The sequence below is a fragment of the Salvelinus namaycush genome, chromosome 14, assembly GCF_016432855.1.
Source record: "Salvelinus namaycush isolate Seneca chromosome 14, SaNama_1.0, whole genome shotgun sequence".
In the NCBI taxonomy this organism is placed as follows: domain Eukaryota; kingdom Metazoa; phylum Chordata; class Actinopteri; order Salmoniformes; family Salmonidae; genus Salvelinus; species Salvelinus namaycush.
The window spans coordinates 2,077,317-2,102,724 of record NC_052320.1 but is presented as its reverse complement, the minus strand read 5'-3'; the positions used below and the strand labels follow the sequence as shown (position 1 = coordinate 2,102,724).

General features: G+C 45.2%; 1 protein-coding gene across 1 annotated transcript; it reads left to right on the top strand.

Moving 5' to 3' along the window:
- Nucleotides 1-1,166: 1,166 nt before the first annotated feature.
- LOC120059035 (SPRY domain-containing SOCS box protein 1) lies at nucleotides 1,167-16,719 on the top strand. Its single transcript, XM_039007800.1, has 3 exons — nucleotides 1,167-1,313; nucleotides 8,924-9,811; nucleotides 15,647-16,719. Exons 2-3 carry the CDS (start codon nucleotides 9,118-9,120, stop codon nucleotides 15,772-15,774), a joined length of 822 nt encoding a protein of 273 aa, XP_038863728.1. The 5' UTR covers nucleotides 1,167-1,313; nucleotides 8,924-9,117; the 3' UTR covers nucleotides 15,775-16,719.
- Nucleotides 16,720-25,408: the final 8,689 nt, after the last annotated feature.

Genomic DNA, 25,408 nt, shown 5'->3' with positions numbered 1-25,408 from the left:
GCTGCTCCAGTTTCAACTGTTCCGCCTGCGGCTATGGAACCCTGACCTGTTCACCGGACGTGCTACCTGTCCCAGACCTGCTGTTTTCAACTCTCTAGAGACCGCAGGAGCGGTAAAGATACTCTTAATGATCGGCTATGAAAAGCCAACTGACATTTACTCCTGAGGTGCTGACTTGCTGCACCCTCGACAACTACTGTGATTATTATTATTTGACCATGCTGGTAATTTATGAACATTTGAACATCTTGGCCATGTCCTGTTATAATCTCCACCCGGTACAGCCAGAAGAGGACTGGCAACCCCTCATAGCCTGGTTCCTCTCTAGGTTTCTTCCTAGGTTTTGGCCTTTCTAGGGAGTTTTTCCTAGCCACCGTGCTTCTACACCTGCATTGCTTGCTGTTTGGGGTTTTAGGCTAGGTTTCTGTACAGCACTTTGAGATATCAGCTGATGTAAGAAGGGCTATATAAATCAATTTGATTTGCACCTCATCTCTACCTGGCACCTATGCTAACAGGTATGTTTAAAGAAATGTTGTCAATGTATTAATTACTAGATTTAGCTAACATTAGATAGTTATTCCAGAGATTCTTACCTTTGCCTCGATTTGGCAGTCTCGTTCAGATTACCCTGGCATTTGAAGTTCTTTATGATAGCCACGTTAGCAGGATATTAACATTTCATTTGATGGGGGTAAATACAGGCAAATATATTGACAAGACACCTAGTCTGAGAGAGATTTACATGGTTATAAAAACGCCAAGGTAAGCCTACACGAAAAAACAGACCTTATTTTAAGTGTTTCTAAAATCCACCATGGGAAAAATGAATGGTGGATAAACGATTGGAATATCCCTGTTTAACTCCCTGTTTGACCACTAGGTTTTATGGGTATTATGACACCTCCACTGTGGGGCTCTATTGAGGGCTTCCACCATTTTAATGTAGTAAACAGGTTGGGATTTCCAATTTAATTGGCTGATTCCCTCCAAACGGTAAGAAAACGTTTTGCTACGAAAGCGAGCGTTTGTTATTAGACAAATGCGGGTAGTTCCTCCCCGTTTGGTTCCTAATGAATTTACCCCAGCAAAGCATCTGGGCGCTATTGGACCACGTGACTGGTTAGGACAGCCATCGTTTTACCTAATTCATGTCCAACCCAAAATGGGAAAGGGGTGCGAGGACTGGAGAGGATAAAACGAACAGCAATGGTGTAGTTTAGGAGTTTTGTTTCAATCGCAAAACGTCGCTTTTCAAATCCTCTGCAGGTTCTATTGGTTGACAAAAAAAAAAAAAAAGTTACCAAGCAAAGGTGAGTTTTATTTAGTTCGTGTTTTTGGAGCTTTTGTTTTCGGTTTTACTTATGCTGTTTTCATGTCTAGATCGCTAATTGACATTCAATGTTTTTAGTCGCAAACAACAGAACATGTCATGAGAGCAGTTGATAACTTAACAAGTATCAAATGCCATGAAGTCAGTTGTATTATATTTTCAACAGTGAATCTACTCTTTTTGACACACTTCCTCTGTTTACTACAAAGTCACTGTGAAGTACCTTCACCTTGCTAGGTGCTAGAGATACGCTCGCACATGGAACTCAAGTGGCGCAGTGTCACAGTTTACTTCCAGCTGGAGTGAATGTTACGGTATAACTACTAGCCAGGAGCAGACCGGAATCACCGGAATCCCGCTAGACGTTCATTATTCTCTCTAGTCAAAACGCGTCTATGCCACGATCAGGACAGCGCTGCCGGCGTGAGATATGGTTTGGAAAACGTATCTCAATCCAGGGATGGCAGTGTACTCTAATTATCCCGACTGACTAATTGAGTAGATTGAAATACTGCTAGTTTGTCCTCTGCATACTAGGTTAGCTAATGGTATAACAGCCCATTGCATTCCATGAAAATGTGACTCTTAGTGTTGGGGTGAGAAGCCACCGGAAGTGTTGTCGAATCCCAATGTATTGTAACATTAGCTAGCCTAGCATACTGACAAAAAACTATCAGTCATTTAAAAACTAGGGAGTATTATAATCTTCTCGATTTGCCAGTTGGGATAATGGGATAATTAGGATTACACTGCCATCTCCCATCCTTGGATTGAGGTACGTTTTCAGAGCCGTATCTCTCGCCGGCTCAGACCTGTACTGATAGGGGTTTATCCTTGTTCCAACTACAGTATGTAATGAACATCTAGTCGGATTCTGGCTACTGCCTAGCTAAGAATTTAACTCGTGTTTGAACGTAATGAACTTCGATTTGTAAAACGTAATCCCATAGTTATAAACCACACTGTAAAACACATGTTTTTACGGTCATTTACAGGCAGCCAATTACCTGGAGATTACTGTAATAATTAGTACAGTATGTTACCAGGAATTCCAAAGAAACGTTGGTTTAACAGTACGTTACTGTAAAGTTTACGGTGTTCTGTTAAATCGAAGTTTCTTTAGAATTTGTGGTAACATACATTTTTTTTACAGAAAGTTAGAATAAAACTATCGTTTTAACAGAGCATTTTCCATCCAATATTTATGCGAGTAAAGTTCTGCTGTACAAAATTTAAATAGCAACAATTTTATAAATGTTGCCACTGTCAAACGAACAAATTGTCATCTATTTGTTTTGGTAATTTTAACTATGCAATGAATTGAAGTGGAACATTTTTTTATTGTGCAATTGTTGATAGAATAACCACCATTTTGAGTTAAATTTGCAGTCACGCACAGCTATGTTGTGTGGTCCTCCCACTGCGACTTGAAAAAGCATGCACAGTTTAGGCTACAAGGGGGTGAAAGTGCACGGTGATGATGAGCTTGATGCTCCTTTCCAATAAATATCACGGGTCTTCATTTGTATGCTAGTGACATGATGATTGGTGCTTAGCTGCCTATTAACACATCAAAATGTTCTTGCTCTAATCCATCTCATAAAGTGTAGACTGGACAGGCTACTTTATCAGCAGACTATTGTCTAGAGAGCATGCGTGAACCAGATTAGGAAAGTTTGACTTTTATTACCGCAGTTGGTGTGACAACTATTGATAGATTGGAAAATGCAATGGAAATGCATTAAATACAAATAAAAACTGAGTTTTTTTAATTTGGGACATAGCTTAAGCGCAAAAGTGTTTTGGTGTACAGTACATCATCACACACAGCCTTTTATCTGCAACAAAGCAATTCTGGTGTGGAAATGCGCATATTTTTTCCCATGTATATTTGTAATATTCACATGAAAATCTGTAGCAAAGATATTGCTCCACATTGAATAAAGCGTTCTACACCCAATGTATCTATCTATACCAGGGACTTCCCCAGCAGGTTCAACCTGCTTATTGCAGTTGGCTTCTTTCATTTTACTCTTTGTACTCTAATAGCAACCCAGGATTCAGAAACTGGAGGTAGATGGAAGCGTAAAAGTGCCGTGACATCTACATAGTTAGTGTTTTGGCCTAAATGTGGACTTGATCAACGCAAGAGATGAGATGCGGACTTGGTCAATGCGAGAGACTAGTGTTCCTTTGGCTCAGCTAAATCCTTTAGTCCCCTCCACATCTCAATCAGCTCCTTACTAACCCAGGAGCCCAGAAACCCCAACAAGCCCAGCTGTAGGATTATTACACCAAGACTCTCACCTTCCACCTCCCCTCGCATTCATTTATGGATGGTATGAATAGGGACAGGTACGAACACATTGAATAAACAATCAAATAGGTCATGTTCAACACACGTCCTTATTCAACCTAAGACCAAAAATGAAGGAATTTACTTTAACGTTTCTGCTATTGGCGGACCACCATCGAAGGGTAGTACAAACCAACTGTCACTAATCCCTCATTTGAAATGTGTGTTCTATACTGAACAAAAATATAAATGATTTTATTGACTTACAGTTCATAAGGAAATAAATAAATTAGGCCCTCGTCTATGGATTTTACATGACTGGGAATACAGATACCTTTTTTTTTTTTTAAAGGTAGGGGCGTGGATCAGAACCAGTCGGTATCTGGTGTGATCCATTTGCCTCATGCAGCTCGACACATCTCGTTCGCATAGAGTTGATCAGGCTGTTAATTGTGGAATGTTGTCCCTACTCCTCTTCAATGGCCGTACGAAGTTGCTGGATATTGGCGGGAGCTGGAACATGATGTTGTAAACGTCGATCCAGAGCATCCCAAACAGATCAATGGGTGACATGTCTGGTGATTTATGCAGGCAATGGAAGAACTGGGACATTTTCAGCTTCCAGGAATTGTGTATAGATCCTTGCAACATGGGGCCGTGTATTTATCATACTGAAACATGAGGCGATGGCGGCGGATGAATGGCACGACAATGGGCCTCAGGATCTCGTCACAGTATCTCTAACATTAAAATTGCCATCGATAAAATGCAGTTGTGTTTGTTGTCCGTAGCTTATGCCTGCCCATACCATAACCCCACCACCACCATGGGGCACCAGGACTCACCCACACGGCACTCTACATGTGGTCTGCGGTTGAGGCTGGTTGGACGTACTGCCATATTCTCTAAAACAACCTTGGAGGTGGCTTATGGTAGAGAAATGAACATTCAATTCTCTGGCAACAGCTCTGGTGGACATTCCGAGCAGTCAGCATGCCAATTATACGCTCCCTCAGCTTGGGACACCTGTGGCGAAGTGCGACAACACTGCATGTTTTAGTAGCCTTCTATTGTCCCCAGCACAAGGTGCACCTGTGTAATGATCATGCCGTTTTAATCAGCTTCTTGATATACCACACCTGTCAGGTGGATGGATTATCTTGGCAAAGGAGAAATGCTCACTAACAGGGATGTTAACACATTTGTGCGCACAATTTGAGAGAGATACAAATTTTGTGCGTATGGAACATTTCTGTGATGTTTTATTTCAGCTCATGAAACATGGGACCAACACTTTACATGTTGCGTTTACATTTTTTAATTTTAGTTCAGTGTATTTCTACTTTAATCCCACGTTTATGAAGTGTTTGGTTTGAAATTCAGTACTTCAGCACAGCGGTGGTGGTTCTTCTGAGAAAGAAGCATGAATGGTTGTTTGCATCCCAAATTTCCTATATAGTGCACTACTTTTGATAGGGCTGTGGTCAAAAGTAGTGCTCTACATAGGGGGGGGTGACATTAAGTCTCCAGCACAGTGTGTGCAAATTTAACATGAGGCCCTGAAGGCTGGACAGGCATTGAGAGGGATGATTGATTAAACCAGGCTGTGATTGTAAACGCCTCTCTATTTAGTGCCCTACTTTTGACCAGGACTCGTTACAGCTCTGGTCAAAAGTAGGGCTCTATGTAAGGAAAAGGGTGCCGTTTGAGACATGTGGCCACCCGCTGCAGGGCTATTCTTCCTCTGTTTTGGCCATCACTGAGGAGACATGACCCACTTAAATTAGTTGTTTACTTGCATTAGAAAAAGAGCCAAAACACTTCTCAATGAACTCTTGTCTACAATTAAATTAGTCGGGCCTTTCCCTTCTCAGCAGCAGCTTGCACAGTTTAGTTTTTGATGCTATAGCTCCCTGGCTGTCTATATAGCTCCCTGGCTGTCTATATAGCTCCCTGGCTGTCTATATAGCTCCCTGGCTGTCTATATAGCTCCCTGGCTGTCTATATAGCTCCCTGGCTGTCTATATAGCTCCCTGGCTGTCTATATAGCTCCCTGGCTGTCTATATAGCTCCCTGGCTGTCTATATAGCTCCCTGGCTGTCTATATAGCTCCCTGGCTGTCTATATAGCTCCCTGGCTGTCTATATAGCTCCCTGGCTGTCTATATAGCTCCCTGGCTGTGTGATGATGCCACAGTTCCCTGGCTGTCGATAGCTCCCTGGCTGTGTGATGATGCCACAGTTCCCTGGCTGTCTATAGCTCTCTGGCTGTGTGATGATGCCACAGTTCCCTGGCTGTCTATATAGCTCCCTGGCTGTCTATATAGCTCCCTGGCTGTCTATATAGCTCCCTGGCTGTCTATATAGCTCCCTGGCTGTCTATATAGCTCCCTGGCTGTGTGATGATGCCACAGTTCCCTGGCTGTCGATAGCTCCCTGGCTGTGTGATGATGCCACAGTTCTCTGGCTGTCTATATAGCTCCCTGGCTGTCTATATAGCTCTCTGGCTGTGTGATGATGCCACAGTTCTCTGGCTGTCTATATAGCTCTCCCTGGCTGTCTATATAGCTCTCCCTGGCTGTCTATATAGCTCTCCCTGGCTGTCTATATAGCTCTCCCTGGCTGTCTATATAGCTCTCCCTGGCTGTCTATATAGCTCTCCCTGGCTGTGTGATGATGCCACAGTTCCCTGGCTGTCTATATAGCTCCCTGGCTGTCTATATAGCTCCCTGGCTGTGTGATGATAACAGCACAGTTCCCTGTGTGTAATTAGTTTCCTGTTTGTCTTCATGACCTCCTAGCAACATGGACAGAAATAGATTCAATCAAACCTGCCGATGGGGGAAATGACATCTGAGGTGTTCCAGTAAAGTGAATCATTTTGTTCATGGTACTTCCTGTGAGACGTTCTGAACTCAAAGCAACAAACAAAACAAATGTTGCAAAAAGCATTGAGTTGTTAGTTATGGGTGCGTTATGTTCCAAGCTATGCCAACTGTTATTGCATACGATTACAGCGTTTTAGTCAGTCAAGAAATCCTCCTATTCATTGATTAAAAAGTAAGGTCTTATGTGAGTTACCTGTATCTGAACATGGTGTCCATCTAGTCCTACACACTGCATTGTATGGTTGAATTTCTCAGTGCAGTGCATCAGGCTTTCACTGAGGACTTGGTGCAAAGTCAGTAGGGTTTGTAGCTCTGTTGGGGTTTGTAGCTCTGTTGGGGTTTGTAGCTCTGTTGGGGTTTGTAGCTCTGTTGGGGTTTGTAGCTCTGTTGGGGTTTGTAGGGTTGTAGCGCTGTCCAGTAGTAGTCGGTCAGTGTAGCCAGACCAGTAGCCTTGTGTTATCCTGCCCTTGAAAACAACAGACAGTAACAGTGTGTTTTTATATTTTTAAGACCAAAGTTTTGATTGCTTTTCCTGTTAACTATAATAGTGAACAGCTAGCCCTGGCCAGACGACTGTAAACGGCTAGCCCTGGCCAGACGACTGTAAACGGCTAGCCCTGGCCAGACGACTGTAATAGGAAACTACTTTCTGCCCTTATTTCCTATTTGTGGGCATAGTTTTAGTTTGAATATTTAAGTTTACTGCAGAGATGGAAAACTAGGCCTTAGCAGCTGTCTTCTCTGTCTGTTTACACTAGCAGGGCCTCAGTTGCAAATAATGCAGTTATGTTTTTCCCACTCGCTGTATGTGAAACCACAAATAAGTGTTGGTTTACACACCCAGTCTTCCCTAGTTGTCTGTCTTGAAGGCTGTGTCAGTTGTTTGAGTAATTTCTGATCATTTTAAGGACCTAAATTTAGCTGGGGGGGAACATTAAATCGGGTTCAGCTAATCAATTCTCTTTGCATCAAATTGCTGACCGTTGAGCTCAGTTGTACTTTTATGCACCATTATTGAGTTAGTTAGGCCTACTATGCCTTTCCAGGAGGGGGATTTCTTTCGGCAATGAGCTATGATGTTGCCCTCAACCCTTTCTTCAAGCATTTCTTGGAATAATTGTAACGGAATTTTTCAAAATATTCTGAAGACGTGATTTCATAAAGCCTTAATGTGTTCCGTGGACACCAGTATCCCATGAATTGATGACACCTGGTCCCGTATCCTCTAAAGCTTCTCGGAGTAGGAGGGCAGATCTAGGATCTGACCACACAATCTTACTCATTATGAACTAAAAAGGCTAAACTGATCCTAGAACAGCACTCTTACTCAGAGAAGCTTCTATGGATACGAGCCCTGATTTAGGATACATTTTAGCCTTTGTTTTAATTATTATAATTATATGGATGAGGGGGGGGGAGAGAGACCTGATCCTGGATCAGTAATCTTGCTTTGTGAATATGTCCCTGAAGTTGTTTCGATGCTTGCTTTAAATATCTATTCTGGTTAGACGATGCTGTATGCTGCACTCGCCCATAACCTTCGTCACACACTATGGCTGAATGATAGGCCTCTACTGTGTCGGCTCTGATACAGTGGCTTCTCAAAGTATTCACCCCTTTTGTCTTCTTCCACATTTCGTTGTTATAGCCTGCATTTTTAAAATTGAATAATTTTAGATTTTGCCACTGATCTACACAAATGAAATGTCTGAAGTCAATTAAGTAGTCTGCCCCTTTTTTCTTTATGGCAAGCCTAAATAAGTTCAGGAGGAAACATTTGCTTTAGTCAGATGAGTTTTGTAGTCAAACTCGGTGCACTAATGATGTTTAACATGATTATTCAATGACTACCTCATCTCTGTACCACCCACACATCTACCTACCTCGTCTCTGTACCACCTCGCATACATTTACCTCGTCTCTGTACCACCTCGCATACATTTATCTGTAAGGTCCCTCAGTCGAACAGTGAATTTCAAGCACAGTTTCGATGACAAAAAAAAAAGAGGCTTTCCAATGCCTCGCAAAGAAGGGCAACTATTGGTAGATTGGTTAAAAACAAAAACAGACTGTTTGGGGCAAATACAACACATTATTGAGTACCACTCTACCATATTTTTAAGCATAGTGGTGGCAGCAGCATGTTATGGGTGTGCTTGTAATCATTAAGCTCTTGGGAGTTTTTCCAGGATAAAAAAGAAAGGGAATGTAGTTTAAGCGCAGGCAAAATCCTACAGGAAAACCTTGCTCAGTCTGCTTTCCAACAGACATTAGGAGACAAGTCCACCTTTCAGCAGGACGAGAACATGCACTAAACACAAATATAAACGCAACATGTAAAGTGTTGGTTTCATTAGCTGGTGTAATGATTGTTCTACCTCTCTTCTCCTTCCCCATCTCTTCGCAGGTGGGATTGAACCAGCAGCTGGCCTGAACCTGTTAACTGGCAACCAGTAGCAGGGGCACCAATCCACCCTCCTGATTGGCTGTGGAGAGGGGGAAACTAACAATCAACTGATTTGATTTGTTCCCCCCTTTATATTAGTATTTTTTTTAGGAGGGGGAGGAGCAGGAGGACTTGGGCTCACTTCCCAGACGGGCATGGGGCAGAGTGTCCCTGGAGGCATAAAGACTATTGACATGAGGGACCCGGCGTTCAGGCCTCTGAAGCTGGAGTTGGCAGCTTTGGACCACGCCAAACCCTCCAGGCTGGATCTGCTGCTGGACATGCCCCCTGCTGGACAGGATGTCCAAATGCAGCACTCGTGGAACAACAATGACCGATCCCTAAACATCTTCGTCAAGGACGACAACAAACTGGTCTTCCATCGGCACCCCGTGGCTCAGAGCACAGATGCCATCCGGGCCTGTATCGGCTACACCCGGGGGCTCCACGTCTGGGAGATCAGCTGGGCCATGAGACAGCGGGGAACGCACGCCATCGTCGGCGTGGCGACAGGAGACGCGCCGTTACATTCTGTAGGCTACATGACCCTGGTGGGTAATAACCACGAGTCCTGGGGCTGGGACCTGGGACGAAATAAACTGTACCACGATGGGAAGAACCAGCCCAGTAAGGCATACCCTTCGTTCCTGGAGCCGGATGAGACGTTTCTAGTCCCCGATTCATTCCTGGTAGTGTTGGACATGGACGAGGGCACTCTGAGTTATATAGTGGACGGACAGTACCTTGGGGTGGCTTTCAGAGGACTCAAAGGGAGGAAGCTGTACCCTGTCGTCAGTGCTGTGTGGGGGCACTGTGAAATACGAATCCGGTACATCAATGGACTCGATCGTAAGTATATTTTAAGGGGTTCAGGTTTGGCTTTAGTCTTTGCTCTGAGACTAGGGCTGCACCGTTTGGACAAAGTGTATAATTACAAAGTTCTTTGGCCAGATATTGCGTTTTATGAATTAAGGACCTAATTTTAGAAATCTGTGCAAGATGGAATCTTGTATTTCCTGTCTATCTTGTTTATGATCTTCTAGAAACTGACTGTCACATGCACTGAATACAACAGGTGTAGTAGACCTGACCGTGAAATGCTTACTTACAAATAGATAGGTACCATTTTATTTTTTATTTTATTTTTTCACACCTTTATTTAACCAGGTAGACCAGTTGAGAACAAGTTCTCATTTACAACTGCATCCTGGCCAAGATAAAGCAAAGCAGTGCAACACAAACAACAACACAGTTACACGTAAACAAACATACAGTCAATAACACAAGAGAAAAAGCTATGTACAGTGTGTGCAAACGTAGGGAGGTAAGGCAATAAATAGGCCATAGAGGCAAAATAATGTCTGGCTCAGTGATAGAAATCACGGAGGGTTATCGCCTATGTCTACGGGATGTTTTGTCATAGGGGTGTTACACTTAAAACGCATTGGCAATCAATGCCTTGTTAACATAGGTGGCTGAAGTGTGATTGGCCGACATGCCATGCAGAGTTAGAGAGCCCGCGTGTGATTGGTCAGCATCTTCTTGTGCATGTAGAAAGGTAATGAGTCTAGGCATCTCATTGGAGTAGGTACCGTAGTCTAGTTTTTTGTTGTATTAAGAGTGTCTCAGGAAGCAGGAAATGGCAGTCTCTTGCTATATGGATATTACACATGTCAATATCACAATTTGGATCTGAATTGGATTAATCGTGCAGCCCTACCAGAGACATTGGTTTAGACTTTCTAAACGCCATAGGAGTCTCACTGTAGGGCGCCGGAGTGTCTCACGGGCCTGTGGGGTGCCGGAGTGTCTCACGGGCCTGTGGGGCGCCGGGGTGTCTCACGGGCCTGTGGGGCGCCGGGGTGTCTCACGGGCCTGTGGGGCGCCGGGGTGTCTCACGGGCCTGTGGGGCGCCGGGGTGTCTCACGGGCCTGTGGGGCGCCGGGGTGTCTCACGGGCCTGTGGGGCGCCGGGGTGTCTCACGGGCCTGTGGGGCGCCGGGGTGTCTCACGGGCCTGTGGGGCGCCGGGGTGTCTCACGGGCCTGTGGGGCGCCGGGGTGTCTCACGGGCCTGTGGGGCGCCGGGGTGTCTCACGGGCCTGTGGGGGGCCGGGGTGTCTCACGGGCCTGTGGGGGGCCGGGGTGTCTCACGGGCCTGTGGGGGGCCGGGGTGTCTCACGGGCCTGTGGGGCGCCGGGGTGTCTCACGGGCCTGTGGGGCGCCGGGGTGTCTCACGGGCCAACACTACACAACATTTTTGTAACGGTCAGATAGAAACCTGCTATGTAGATCAAGCGTGCCTCTCTGACATGCAGTAGGATAAGGAATAATGTTGGCTCTGTTCATGACTGTTTTGATCTGTAACGTTAGGGTTATACTGCCCGTGTTTCTAGCTATCCCATGAACACTTCCTCCTAGGGAACTTTAGCAGCTCGCTCTGGTCTTTTCGTTGTACAGACATGACATGATTCATAACTACGTCAGACACAATTTTTGTCTTGCGTCCCTAATGACTCCCTATGTAGTGCACTACTTTTGATAGGGCTCTGTTCAAAAGTAGTGCACTATATAGGGTGCCATTTGTTTGGGACGTACACACAATTGCAGTGTTTTATTGATGTAATGAACTTGAGCGTAACTGTACATTCTAAGGTTGGGCCGTTATTACTGCACACCAAGGTTACACCAGGGCATTGAGGCTTTCTTGCCTGTTCCCAGATCAGTTTGTGCTCTCTTGCTTATTTATTTTATATTTTTCGCACATTTTCTCTTGCTGGTCGTGACTATGAACAGAGGAGTTAACAACAACAAAAAATGGCACAAACAGATCTGGGATCAGGTTAGAGGCTTACAGACTACAGTTAAGCTAGCATGGTCCCAGATCTGTTTGTGCTGTTCTCTCAAACTGGAGCTTGCCAATTCAGCAAGACAGCCTGGTCCCAGATCAGTTTGTGCTAACAGAGCCATTGATCCTAACTATTATCCCAGACAGTTGGGCACTACGTGATAAGGTGCCACTGGCATGATGACATCACTTCATCTCTCTGACCTATGCCCCAGAGACGACGGTAAATTAATAATTAAACAAACCTGTTGGATCACATTTATTTTCTTATCTACCATCTTGACTGTGCTGTCTCAGGGCTTGACTGTGCTGTCTCTCGCTTTGGGTAGCATTGTCTGCAGTAAGGAGTCACGAGAATGATCCCTTAAAATAGTCACTGATCTGACAGAAGTAGAATGGTGTACTGTAAGCAAGCTTTCCATTGCCTTGCTTTCACAATGATGTCATGTCAGAGAAGCGTGGAAGGAAGCATGCATTTCACGAGTATTCAAACAGTTTTCACCATGCAAATCTCTGGCTCCTAGATTCTCTCTAGTTTAGATAACGTCTCTGGCTCCTAGATTCTCTCTAGTTTAGATAACGTCTCTGGCTCCTAGATTCTCTCTAGTTTAGATAACGTCTCTGGCTCCTAGATTCTCTCTAGTTTAGATAACGTCTCTGGCTCCTAGATTCTCTCTAGTTTAGATAACGTCTCTGGCTCCTAGATTCTCTCTAGTTTAGATAACGTCTCTGGCTCCTAGATTCTCTCTAGTTTAGATAACGTCTCTGGCTCCTAGATTCTCTCTAGTTTAGATAACGTCTCTGGCTCCTAGATTCTCTCTAGTTTAGATAACGTCTCTGGCTCCTAGATTCTCTCTAGTTTAGATAACGTCTCTGGCTCCTAGATTCTCTCTAGTTTAGATAACGTCTCTGGCTCCTAGATTCTCTCTAGTTTAGATAACGTCTCTGGCTCCTAGATTCTCTCTAGTTTAGATAACGTCTCTGGCTCCTAGATTCTCTCTAGTTTAGATAACGTCTCTGGCTCCTAGATTCTCTCTAGTTTAGATAACGTCTCTGGCTCCTAGATTCTCTCTAGTTTAGATGACACCGTCTCTGGCTCCTAGATTCTCTCTAGTTTAGATGACACCGTCTCTGGCTCCTAGATTCTCTCTAGTTTAGATGACACCGTCTCTGGCTCCTAGATTCTCTCTAGTTTAGATGACACCGTCTCTGGCTCCTAGATTCTCTCTAGTTTAGATGACACCGTCTCTGGCTCCTAGATTCTCTCTAGTTTAGATGACACAGTCTCTGGCTCCTAGATAATCTCTAGTTTAGATGACACAGTCTCTGGCTCCTAGATTCTCTCTAGTTTAGATGACACAGTCTCTGGCTCCTAGATTCTCTCTAGTGTAGATGACACAGTCTCTGGCTCCTAGATTCTCTCTAGTTTAGATGACACAGTCTCTGGCTCCTAGATTCTCTCTAGTTTAGATGACACAGTCTCTGGCTCCTAGATTCTCTCTAGTTTAGATGACACAGTCTCTGGCTCCTAGATTCTCTCTAGTTTAGATGACACAGTCTCTGGCTCCTAGATTCTCTCTAGTTTAGATGACACAGTCTCTGGCTCCTAGATTCTCTCTAGTTTAGATGACACAGTCTCTGGCTCCTAGATTCTCTCTAGTTTAGATGACACAGTCTCTGGCTCCTAGATTCTCTCTAGTTTAGATGACACCGTCTCTGGCTCCTAGATTCTCTCTAGTTTAGATGACACCGTCTCTGGCTCCTAGATTCTCTCTAGTTTAGATGACACCGTCTCTGGCTCCTAGATTCTCTCTAGTTTAGATGACACCGTCTCTGGCTCCTAGATTCTCTCTAGTTTAGATGACACCGTCTCTGGCTCCTAGATTCTCTCTAGTTTAGATGACACCGTCTCTGGCTCCTAGATTCTCTCTAGTTTAGATGACACCGTCTCTGGCTCCTAGATTCTCTCTAGTTTAGATGACACCGTCTCTGGCTCCTAGATTCTCTCTAGTTTAGATGACACCGTCTCTGGCTCCTAGATTCTCTCTAGTTTAGATGACACCGTCTCTGGCTCCTAGATTCTCTCTAGTTTAGATGACACCGTCTCTGGCTCCTAGATTCTCTCTAGTTTAGATGACACCGTCTCTGGCTCCTAGATTCTCTCTAGTTTAGATGACACCGTCTCTGGCTCCTAGATTCTCTCTAGTTTAGATGACACCGTCTCTGGCTCCTAGATTCTCTCTAGTTTAGATGACACCGTCTCTGGCTCCTAGATTCTCTCTAGTTTAGATGACACCGTCTCTGGCTCCTAGATTCTCTCTAGTTTAGATGACACCGTCTCTGGCTCCTAGATTCTCTCTAGTTTAGATGACACCGTCTCTGGCTCCTAGATTCTCTCTAGTTTAGATGACACCGTCTCTGGCTCCTAGATTCTCTCTAGTTTAGATGACACCGTCTCTGGCTCCTAGATTCTCTCTAGTTTAGATGACACCGTCTCTGGCTCCTAGATTCTCTCTAGTTTAGATGACACCGTCTCTGGCTCCTAGATTCTCTCTAGTTTAGATGACACCGTCTCTGGCTCCTAGATTCTCTCTAGTTTAGATGACACCGTCTCTGGCTCCTAGATTCTCTCTAGTTTAGATGACACCGTCTCTGGCTCCTAGATTCTCTCTAGTTTAGATGACACCGTCTCTGGCTCCTAGATTCTCTCTAGTTTAGATGACACCGTCTCTGGCTCCTAGATTCTCTCTAGTTTAGATGACACCGTCTCTGGCTCCTAGATTCTCTCTAGTTTAGATGACACCGTCTCTGGCTCCTAGATTCTCTCTAGTTTAGATGACACCGTCTCTGGCTCCTAGATTCTCTCTAGTTTAGATGACACCGTCTCTGGCTCCTAGATTCTCTCTAGTTTAGATGACACCGTCTCTGGCTCCTAGATTCTCTCTAGTTTAGATGACACCGTCTCTGGCTCCTAGATTCTCTCTAGTTTAGATGACACCGTCTCTGGCTCCTAGATTCTCTCTAGTTTAGATGACACCGTCTCTGGCTCCTAGATTCTCTCTAGTTTAGATGACACCGTCTCTGGCTCCTAGATTCTCTCTAGTTTAGATGACACCGTCTCTGGCTCCTAGATTCTCTCTAGTTTAGATGACACCGTCTCTGGCTCCTAGATTCTCTCTAGTTTAGATGACACCGTCTCTGGCTCCTAGATTCTCTCTAGTTTAGATGACACCGTCTCTGGCTCCTAGATTCTCTCTAGTTTAGATGACACCGTCTCTGGCTCCTAGATTCTCTCTAGTTTAGATGACACCGTCTCTGGCTCCTAGATTCTCTCTAGTTTAGATGACACCGTCTCTGGCTCCTAGATTCTCTCTAGTTTAGATGACACAGTCTCTGGCTCCTAGATTCTCTCTAGTTTAGATGACACAGTCTCTGGCTCCTAGATTCTCTCTAGTTTAGATGACACAGTCTCTGGCTCCTAGATTCTCTCTAGTTTAGATGACACAGTCTCTGGCTCCTAGATTAGATAACAAAACACGATGCTTGACAAGTGTGGAAATGCCTCCCACTGGACTGACTGGCCCTCATGACTGCTGCTCTCGGGGTAATGTGATTTCTAATGAGAATGTTTATCAAAACATGTTGTTGTACTGGAGCAATTCACTCCGTGTACACTAATATGAATAAGCACATTAGTAAATGTGCATCAAAACAGGACAGTTATGATTGGACATGGAGGGGGGGGGGGGTTTATGCTCTCTGTCTGTCTGTCTCTCTGATATTTAAAGTAAACTAAATGTGAAAGTATTGCTGTACTCTAAATGTCTCTCTCTCTCCAGCTGAGCCTCTCCCTCTGCTGGAGCTGTGTCGGCGCTCTGTGAGGGTAGCTCTGGGCAGAGAACGACTGAGTGAGATCCATGGTCTGCCTCTACCGGCCTCTCTCAAGAATTACCTGCTCTACCAATGACCCCGGGACCCGAAGCACAACATAGAACACGCCTCCGATCCGTCGGCTGCCGCTGCCGGCCTCAATCAAGAGCTACCAAGGGGCTGCCCTGTGCCCTCTCACAATCTACACTGAGCGTCACTGTCAGCCTCTGTCCATAGGGCTGTCCCTAATCAACTACTACCAATTACAACTCAAGGGACTGTCCTGTCCCCTCACTAGGGACTGCCATGTCCCTTTACAACCCTCATCTTGTACACTGAGCACAGGCTCAGAACCACAGCCCCCCCCTTACCGGCCTCGATCAAGAACTACCAATGACCACGGGACTGTCTTGGACTCTCTCTCATCTCTCTCTCCCCTGACTGCCCCGTCTCTACCCTCCAATACATACACAGAGCAGGCCTCACCCTGACTGCCCTGTCTGTACCCTCCAATACATACACAGAGCAGGCCTCACCCTGACTGCCCCGTCTCTACCCTCCAATACATACACAGAGCACGCTTCACCCTCGCTCAGCGTCTTTGGGATTGTTCCCACTGAGGGTAAACTAACCAGTTCAACAACCCAACATAACTCCAGCGTCTGTTTCAGCTTCATGACTAATCCTCCCAACCCAGCCCTCAGGGCTCATTTGTACTAATCACATGACACCACAGAGGTGAGAAACCCGTTGTGTGATGCTTGACGTGTTCAGGAAGCTATAGAGACAGTGGTTGGTGTTGGGTCAGGTCTTTTTTAGTTTTAAATAATCGGCGCATACAATGAACACTCGCCAAATGCGGCAAGATTGAGTTATTGTCGGGTGGTCAATTTGCAGGGCTCTACAGTGGCCGTGTTAAATTCACCAATTAAAAAATAGTCAAGTATGCACATGTTAGAAGAATCCTGCAATAGCTGTTTTCAAAGTATTTCTGTTTTGTTTCGTAGCTGCTAATTGTGCTAATAAATACTAATCCTATATCCCACCTGGAGCGGCAACACTGCCTGGCCGGAGAGCTGAGCTCACATTCTATATCCCACCTGGAGCGGCAACACTGCCTGGCCGGAGAGCTGAGCTCACATTCTATATCCCACCTGGAGCAGCAACACTGCCTGGCCGGGGAGCTGAGCTCACATTCTATATCTCACCTGGAGCAGCAACACTGCCTGGCCGGGGAGCTGAGCTCACATTCTATATCCCACCTGGAGCAGCAACACTGCCTGGCCGGGGAGCTGAGCTCACATTCTATATCCCACCTGGAGCAGCAACACTGCCTGGCCGGGGAGCTGAGCTTACATTCTATATCCCACCTGGAGCGGCGACACTGCCTGGCCGGGGAGCTGAGCTCACATTCTATATCCCACCTGGAGCGGCAACACTGCCTGGCCGGAGAGCTGAGCTCACATTCTATATCCCACCTGGAGCGGCAACACTGCCTGGCCGGAGAGCTGAGCTCACATTCTATATCCCACCTGGAGCGGCAACACTGCCTGGCCGGGGAGCTGAGCTCACATTCTATATCCCACCTGGAGCAGCAACACTGCCTGGCCGGGGAGCTGAGCTCACATTCTATATCCCACCTGGAGCAGCAACACTGCCTGGCCGGGGAGCTGAGCTCACATTCTATATCCCACCTGGAGCGGCAACACTGCCTGGGAGCTGAGCTCACATTCTATATCCCACCTGGAGCAGCAACACTGCCTGGCCGGGGAGCTGAGCTCACATTCTATATCCCACCTGGAGCAGCAACACTGCCTGGCCGGGGAGCTGAGCTCACATTCTATATCCCACCTGGAGCGGCAACACTGCCTGGGAGCTGAGCTCACATTCTATATCCCACCTGGAGCGGCAACACTGCCTGGCCGGGGAGCTGAGCTCACATTCTATATCCCACCTGGAGCGGCAACACTGCCTGGCCGGGGAGCTGAGCTCACATTCTATATCCCACCTGGAGCAGCAACACTGTCTGGCCGGGGAGCTGAGCTCACATTCTATATCCCACCTGGAGCAGCAACACTGCCTGGCAGGAGAGCTGAGCTCACATTCTATATCCCACCTGGAGCAGCAACACTGCCTGGGAGCTGAGCTCACATTCTATATCCCACCTGGAGCGGCAACACTGTCTGGCCGGGGAGCTGAGCTCACATTCTATATCCCACCTGGAGCAGCAACACTGTCTGGCAGGAGAGCTGAGCTCACATTCTATATCCCACCTGGAGCAGCAACACTGCCTGGCCGGGGAGCTGAGCTCACATTCTATATCCCACCTGGAGCAGCAACACTGCCTGGCAGGGGAGCTGAGCTCACATTCTATATCCCACCTGGAGCAGCAACACTGCCTGGCAGGGGAGCTGAGCTCACATTCTATATCCCACCTGGAGCAGCAACACTGCCTGGCAGGGGAGCTGAGCTCACATTCTATATCCCACCTGGAGCAGCAACACTGTCTGGCAGGAGAGCTGAGCTCACATTCTATATCCCACCTGGAGCAGCAACACTGCCTGGCAGGGGAGCTGAGCTCACATTCTATATCCCACCTGGAGCAGCAACACTGCCTGGCAGGAGAGCTGAGCTCACATTCTATATCCCACCTGGAGCAGCAACACTGCCTGGCCGGGGAGCTGAGCTCACATTCTATATCCCACCTGGAGCAGCAACACTGCCTGGCAGGGGAGCTGAGCTCACATTCTATATCCCACCTGGAGCAGCAACACTGCCTGGCAGGGGAGCTGAGCTCACATTCTATATCCCACCTGGAGCAGCAACACTGCCTGGGAGCTGAGCTCACATTCTATATCCCACCTGGAGCAGCAACACTGTCTGGCCGGGGAGCTGAGCTCACATTCTATATCCCACCTGGAGCGGCAACACTGTCTGGCCGGGGAGCTGAGCTCACATTCTATATCCCACCTGGAGCAGCAACACTGCCTGGCAGGAGAGCTGAGCTCACATTCTATATCCCACCTGGAGCAGCAACACTGCCTGGCAGGGGAGCTGAGCTTACTGAGTGAAGTGCTGATAGATTCATGCTCACAGGCATGAACGTTGGTCTAATTTACTCAAGTCTACAAAGTGAGACGTTGTCCCTGTGTTTTTTGGCTATTTAAATATTGTTCACAAGCTTGGTTGTTTTTCAACGTTCGTTTTGAGTCCACTACTTCAAGGATAGCAAAGAAACTCCCTAGTCAGAGCCCAAAACTCACTCTCTCTCACACACACACACACATATAAGACAAAATGCGAGTGGCCCCGTTACTACGGTAACTTCCCACCCTTAAAGGGGTAGCTGAACATTTTGTCTCAGATATTTTGATTTAAAAGGTCACAATTTTTTAAATTAAATTGTACTTCTTACTAACACATTTCTTGTTATAGAAACATTACAAAGCATGAGCGTCAGTTTTTGTTGTTGTAATTATGGCCAAAATATTTCAGCTGGTTAAAGAATTAGTGACTGGTCGATTTGTTTATACCTGCAACAATGACTTCTGAACCAAAAACCACATTTTAGGCCCTGTCTTATAATCCAGTGTTTATGGCTTACTTTAATCATATACTTGGACATCCACGGCTGTGACGGACATGACATGCAGACAGAGGACTTTATACATATCTGTGCTGTTCCTGAGGACTACCATGTAGAGCACAGGTGTCAAACTCATTCCACGGAGGGCCGAGTGTCTGCGGGTTTTCGCTCCTCCCTTGTACTTGATTGATGAATTAACATCACTAATTAGTTAGGAACTCCCCACACCTGGTTGTCTAGGGCTTTATTGAAAGGAAAAACCAAAAACCTGCAGACACTCGGCCCTCCGTGGAATGAGTTTGACACCCCTGATGTAGAGGATAAAGTTGGTGTGTGTCCGTGTTGAAGTGCAATGAGTTTGACGCTGTGTCAGTCTGTTTTGACTGCAACACCTTGTGATTTTACTTTTCTCTCTTTTTTTTGTTTTAAGTTTGCCTTTGAAATTTAAAATTCAATCACGTGATGGCTGTATGACATGTCCTGTTGGTAAAAAGTTGGAATATTGTGTTGGAATCAAACCTGTCACTCCCTAAGTTCGTTGGCGGGGCGGTTGTGTGGTAGAATAGATGTTTGGTGGAGGGGTGGCATAATAGATTCATTTTTATTTAATTTATGACCCCCATTGAAGTGCTGAGCTTCTTAAATAATTATTTTCCTAACACTTTCTGACCACAAGGTGTCGCCATTTCTCTTGTCTTTACAATTCCTCTTGTCGATGGTCCATAATAATAATAATAATATGCTGTTTAGCACTCTTTTATCCAAAGCGACTTAGTCATGCGTGAATATATTTTACGTATGGGTGTACCCGGGAATTGAACCCATTACCCTGTCGTTACAAGCACCATGCTATACCAACGGCGCTACAGAGGACGACCAGGAAATGGTGCTCCTTTGTTTACTTGGTGAGAGACAGAGATTGAGAGATTTTCTTAATGGTTTTATGAAGTTACTGTTCACCATCCTCACTCTCATCAGTGTGGAAGGTGGTTGATCTCTCCGGGGGGGGGGGGGGGATTTAGCCCTGTGTGTACTCTTCGGGGGGGGGGGGATTTAGCCCTGTGTGTACTCTTCGGGGGGGGGGGGGGGGGGATTTAGCCCTGTGTACTATTCGGGGGGATTTAGCCCTGTGTGTGTACTCTCTGGGGGGGGATTTAGCTGTGTGTGTGTACTCTCTGGGGGGGGGATTTAGCTGTGTGTGTGTACTCTCTGGGGGGGGGGATTTAGCTCTGTGTGTGTACTCTCTGGGGGGGGATTTAGCTGTGTGTGTTTATACTGCAGTGCTATCTGCTAGGCCCGGTAGGCTGGACAGACCAGAACTGACGTCTAATGTTGATGAGGTGATAGAATACAGATTCTCCTGGAAGCACCCCCCATTACTACCACCATTTATCTCAAGGTGACCCCCCCCCCCCCCCACCCCAATCCTTTAAAAGGGATAGTTCAACCAAATTACATATTTAGTTCCCAATCATTCTAGTGCAATCCACGCTTTGGGTTAGTTTAGCTAGCCTCCCCTTGTCCATAGAATACGTATAGGGTAAGGAAACCATGATGTTTAGTATTTTCTATGAACAATCCCTTTAACTCTACTCTGCTGCACTCAGGTTTTTCTTTCTGTAATATTTGAAGTGCCTAGCTGTTTTATGTACTGTTGGGGGCACGACTGATTTAAGACTTTATATTTTATTGGAGAGCTTTTTTTAATATAAACTGAAGGATGACATCGCTGTGATCATTTGTAGCATGCACCAGCAACTGATGTTTTCTCATTGCCCGCCAAGCCAATCACTGTCCATGTTCATGATTTCTCTTCCTGCTTTGGGAACCGTACATATTGCGCAATGTATTTTAGAGGACTTGTTTGGGTGGAGGGGTCGTGGATCCTGAAATGTGACGGTGTGTGTGTGTTGGGGGGGGGGGGGGTCATTGGATGGAATGGGGTCTTAATTAATTAGCTATAGTTTGTTGGAAAATCATAGGTTCAAATGGCACCCTATTCCCTACATAGTGCACTACTTTTGACAAGGGTCCATAGGGCTCTGGTCAATAGTGCACTGAATAGGGTGTGATTTGGGATGAACAACAGTGAAGTAATAATGGAGACAAGCCAATTCACACGTGCTTCTGCCTCGTGATGCCAAGAGGTTACAAATTGACAGCATATTGTCAAATTATGAGATTTTTTTTTTTAATTTGAGTAATTTTTAAATGTCCAGATGTGGTCCAAGTTTGGCATTGTGTCAAGTCTTGGCTATGCTGCGCCAATCGTTTTTATTTCCATCTCACTTGCAAACCGCTTGTTCTGTTTGTGTTCCTTGATGAAATGGTTTGTAACTATATAATAAAAGTTTATTTCAAATGTATATATTTTGTGCTGTCAAGTGACTTTGTTCTGTATGATTTCCCGGGTGGCGCAGTGGTCTAGGGCACTGCATCGCAGTGCTAGCTGCGCCACCAGAGTCTCTGGGTTCGCGCCCAGGCTGGGCTGGGTTCGCGCCCAGGCTCTGTCGCAGCCGGCCGCAACCGGGAGGTCCGTGGGGCGACGCACAATTGGCATAGCGTCGTCCGGGTTAGGGAGGGTTTGGCCGGTAGGGATATCCTTGTCTCAGTATATAAAATGTATGCACTCTACTGTAAGTCGCTCTGGATAAGAGCGTCTGCTAAATGACGTAAATGTAAATGATTTCATTGGCGCTCAAAGAATCAGCAAGGTAGCAGAAGCAAGTGGGGAACCGAAATGGAACTGAATTCTGTGACGATATTTCAACCTCTGTCGTTTTGCTGTGATCATAGGTTTGATTCCCGGTGGGGCCACCCAAACGAAAAATATCCACTTTATCTAAAGGCTTCTGATTTAGTAGCATTTTCCTTATCTAGCCTTCAGGGGGCGCCAAAGAACAGATACTGGCCTTACTGCACCAACTACCTTATGACTTTTAGTTAAATCACAAAAGTCAAAATAACCTATTTTTATTCAACATTTAAACCCCAAAGTGAAAGGTTTACTGTAGCGGCTTAACAATGTGTGTCATAATGAAGACCTTTGTATCAATACAGATATCCACTCAAAATAATTTCTGCAGTGTTGCTTACTGCAAACAAAAACCAAACCGTGAAAGTCCTACGTCCAATATAAAAATCAACAGACAAGGTGTATTTGTGCCCAGAGTAAACAATGATCTTTTTTTTTTTTTTAAACTGACAAGTCAGCAGATTTCCACTTTCAAACAACCCAATTACCACGTGGTTGAATGACTTCTGTCTGTACTCCATAGGATATGAAGCTTGATACCATGTAAAGTAGTACTTTAAGAAATTGTTTAATCACTCCGCATCAAATCACAAGGACAAAACATGTAACTATGACAAGAAAACACACACACAAATGCACCTGCACATGTGTAGCCATGTAAGAAGAGTCCTGTTTTTTTTAAAGGTGTTAAATGCTGTTGGCGTTTTCACTCATAGAGAATGGTCGAGGCCTCCAATAGCCAAAAGGCTGTAATCGCATGGGCAGCACCATTTTTAGGGCTTCCACCATTTTTTTTAATGTAGTCAACTGGGTGGGACTTTGAACTTCATTGGCTGATCCCTTCTGGTGACCCTGTTGGAGTCATGTCCAATTGAGGTCATGAGGAATCGGCCAATCAGGAAAAGAAAATGTACTATTTCAAAATGGAGATGGCCTCGACCCATTCTGCTGCAGGTAGTTGGCCTCACACCATTTCACAAAGGACTCCTCCGTTGTATCCCTGTGATGAGCTTTGTACCGTCTGACACATTACTATAGCAGAGTCATCAGAGAAGTTCTGTGTCTGTTCATTGTTTTGTGTGTGTGAACTAATTTGTGTTAACAGGAAAGGTTTATTTCCCCTTAGTAAGAATGTGAGTTATCCAATGACATACCACTTTCTCTTACACCTCCGGAACTGGGTTCAAACGCAATTCAAAATCTTTCAAATACGTCAAGCGTTTGCTTTAGCCTGTCTGGTGTGCCAGATGGCTTTTCTATTGGTTCCAGAACAACAGACAATCTCAATCAAAAAAGTATTTTAAAATGATTTCCAATAGTGCTTGGGTTCCCGTCACAGGGAAATGGAGACCAGAGTTCTTCCGGGTCACGTCACACGGACCTCTCACGACAACAAACGGAACACAGGCAACACATCTGTATAGACACACGCTCCCAGTCACACATACCAAGACAAGGAGAGGACACGTGACCGTGTGGTTTACAACATTAGCACTTTTTATAATAAGAAAAATAAACTACACAATTATTTTGCAACTATTGTATTTCAACTACCCTCATTGCAGTTTTGATTGTTTGCCATTCTGAATCAAGCTGTTTTACAAAGGACAAAGCGAATAGCTGTCCCCCATGTGTACCCTCATGGCCTCTGCTGTGGGTTAGTTATAATACTATAATAATTATAGGCTATTTAGCATCTGTTTTTCAAAGTGACCTACAGTAATGCATGCACACATTTTCTAATGGGTGGCCCCAGCAGGAACTGAACGTACGCTCCAGGTGTTGCAAGTGCAATGCTCTACCAACTGCGCCACACAGGACAGCGTGCTAGGGGTTGTTTGACTGGGTTTATAATTCTGATGTTCTACCAGGGGGATTCTGATGTTCTACCAGGGGGATTCTGATGTTCTACCAGGGGGATTCTGATGTTCTACCAGGATGGATTCTGATGTTCTACCAGGATGGATTCTGATGTTCTACCAGGGTGGATTCTGATGTTCTACCAGGGTGGGTTCTGATGTTCTACCAGGGTGGATTCTGATGTTCTACCAGGGTGGATTCTGATGTTCTACCAGGGGGATTCTGATGTTTTACCAGGGTGGATTCTGATGTTCTACCAGGGTGGATTCTGATGTTCTACCAGGGTGGATTCTGATGTTCTACCAGGGTGGATTCTGATGTTCTACCAGGCCTGCTGACTAAATGTCCTTTCAATTCTTAGAGTGACTTGGGGGGTAAGGTCAATGATTGTGCTGAAGGGTAGGGGGTAAGGGACTTGGATTGGAATTTTGAATTGGGCACTTGCCATATGATTTCTTTGAAGTGTGGTCATCAGGTTTAGTGACCCGGTGTAGACATACAGCTCTATGGATTTAAAGCTAGCCTTGTCTGGTCTGTCCACTAGTTGAATCACTGTATGCATCAAGACCTCCTGTTGCTAACCCCTCTGGGTTGTTCCATTTGATTTCAATCCATTTTTGACCTCACCCCCTTTTGATTTGAATGAAACTATCTATACATATTTGCCCTTGGTAGAAGTAGTTAGAAAATAACTGTTTGGATCTGAATGACAAAATATTTCGGAGAGATGCTCACTCAGAGTTGACCTTTTCTTCATCACTGGAAGAGCTAACGGTGATATCAAAACGTTTTCAAACAGGGTTGTCAAACTATTTGATAATTTCTTGATTATTATAATTTTTAATAAAAATGTATTTTTATCTTTAACATCAATTATCTAAAAATGCATAAAATCTTTATGTACTCACTTAGGACACGGGCTAAGTGAAAGTAACATGTTATAAGGTATATAACCCTTTACAATTATTTCCACCTGCCCAGTTCTTATCAGTAACCTGGACTAAAAGAGGGGCAGGATAGGACATCCGATGCACTCCTTTGGGTTGAATAAATGATTTATCTCTCTCCGTGGTCAACTGTTCTGTCAATCAATTGGTCAATCTTTTTGCCATAAATAAATAGAGGCCCGATCTGAGTTGTTGCCAGACCTCTCCACGTCACCGTCAACTACCCCGACCAGCCCCTATGACGCAAATTCGATTCTTCAGAATTTGATTACTGTTCTCCTAGCAGTAGGATATTATCCTGCTAGCATGATCGCGGATTTTTTTTCAACATAAGAGTCCCCTTGCAAAGAAACACTAAACTGGGAATATCAACAAAAAAAATTGCTGTGCAATAGAACTGTTTTTCACAGCACTGAAACCACCTTTGAAAAAATAAATGGATAATTTGAAATCTTCATTTTAATAGTGTATTATTTATATCAGCATTTCTTTTGAAAGTTTACACAAATACTGTTATGTTGAAAGCATTTGTGTAGGCTATATTTAAAGAAATACACTTTTAATGAAATACAAATGTGTTATT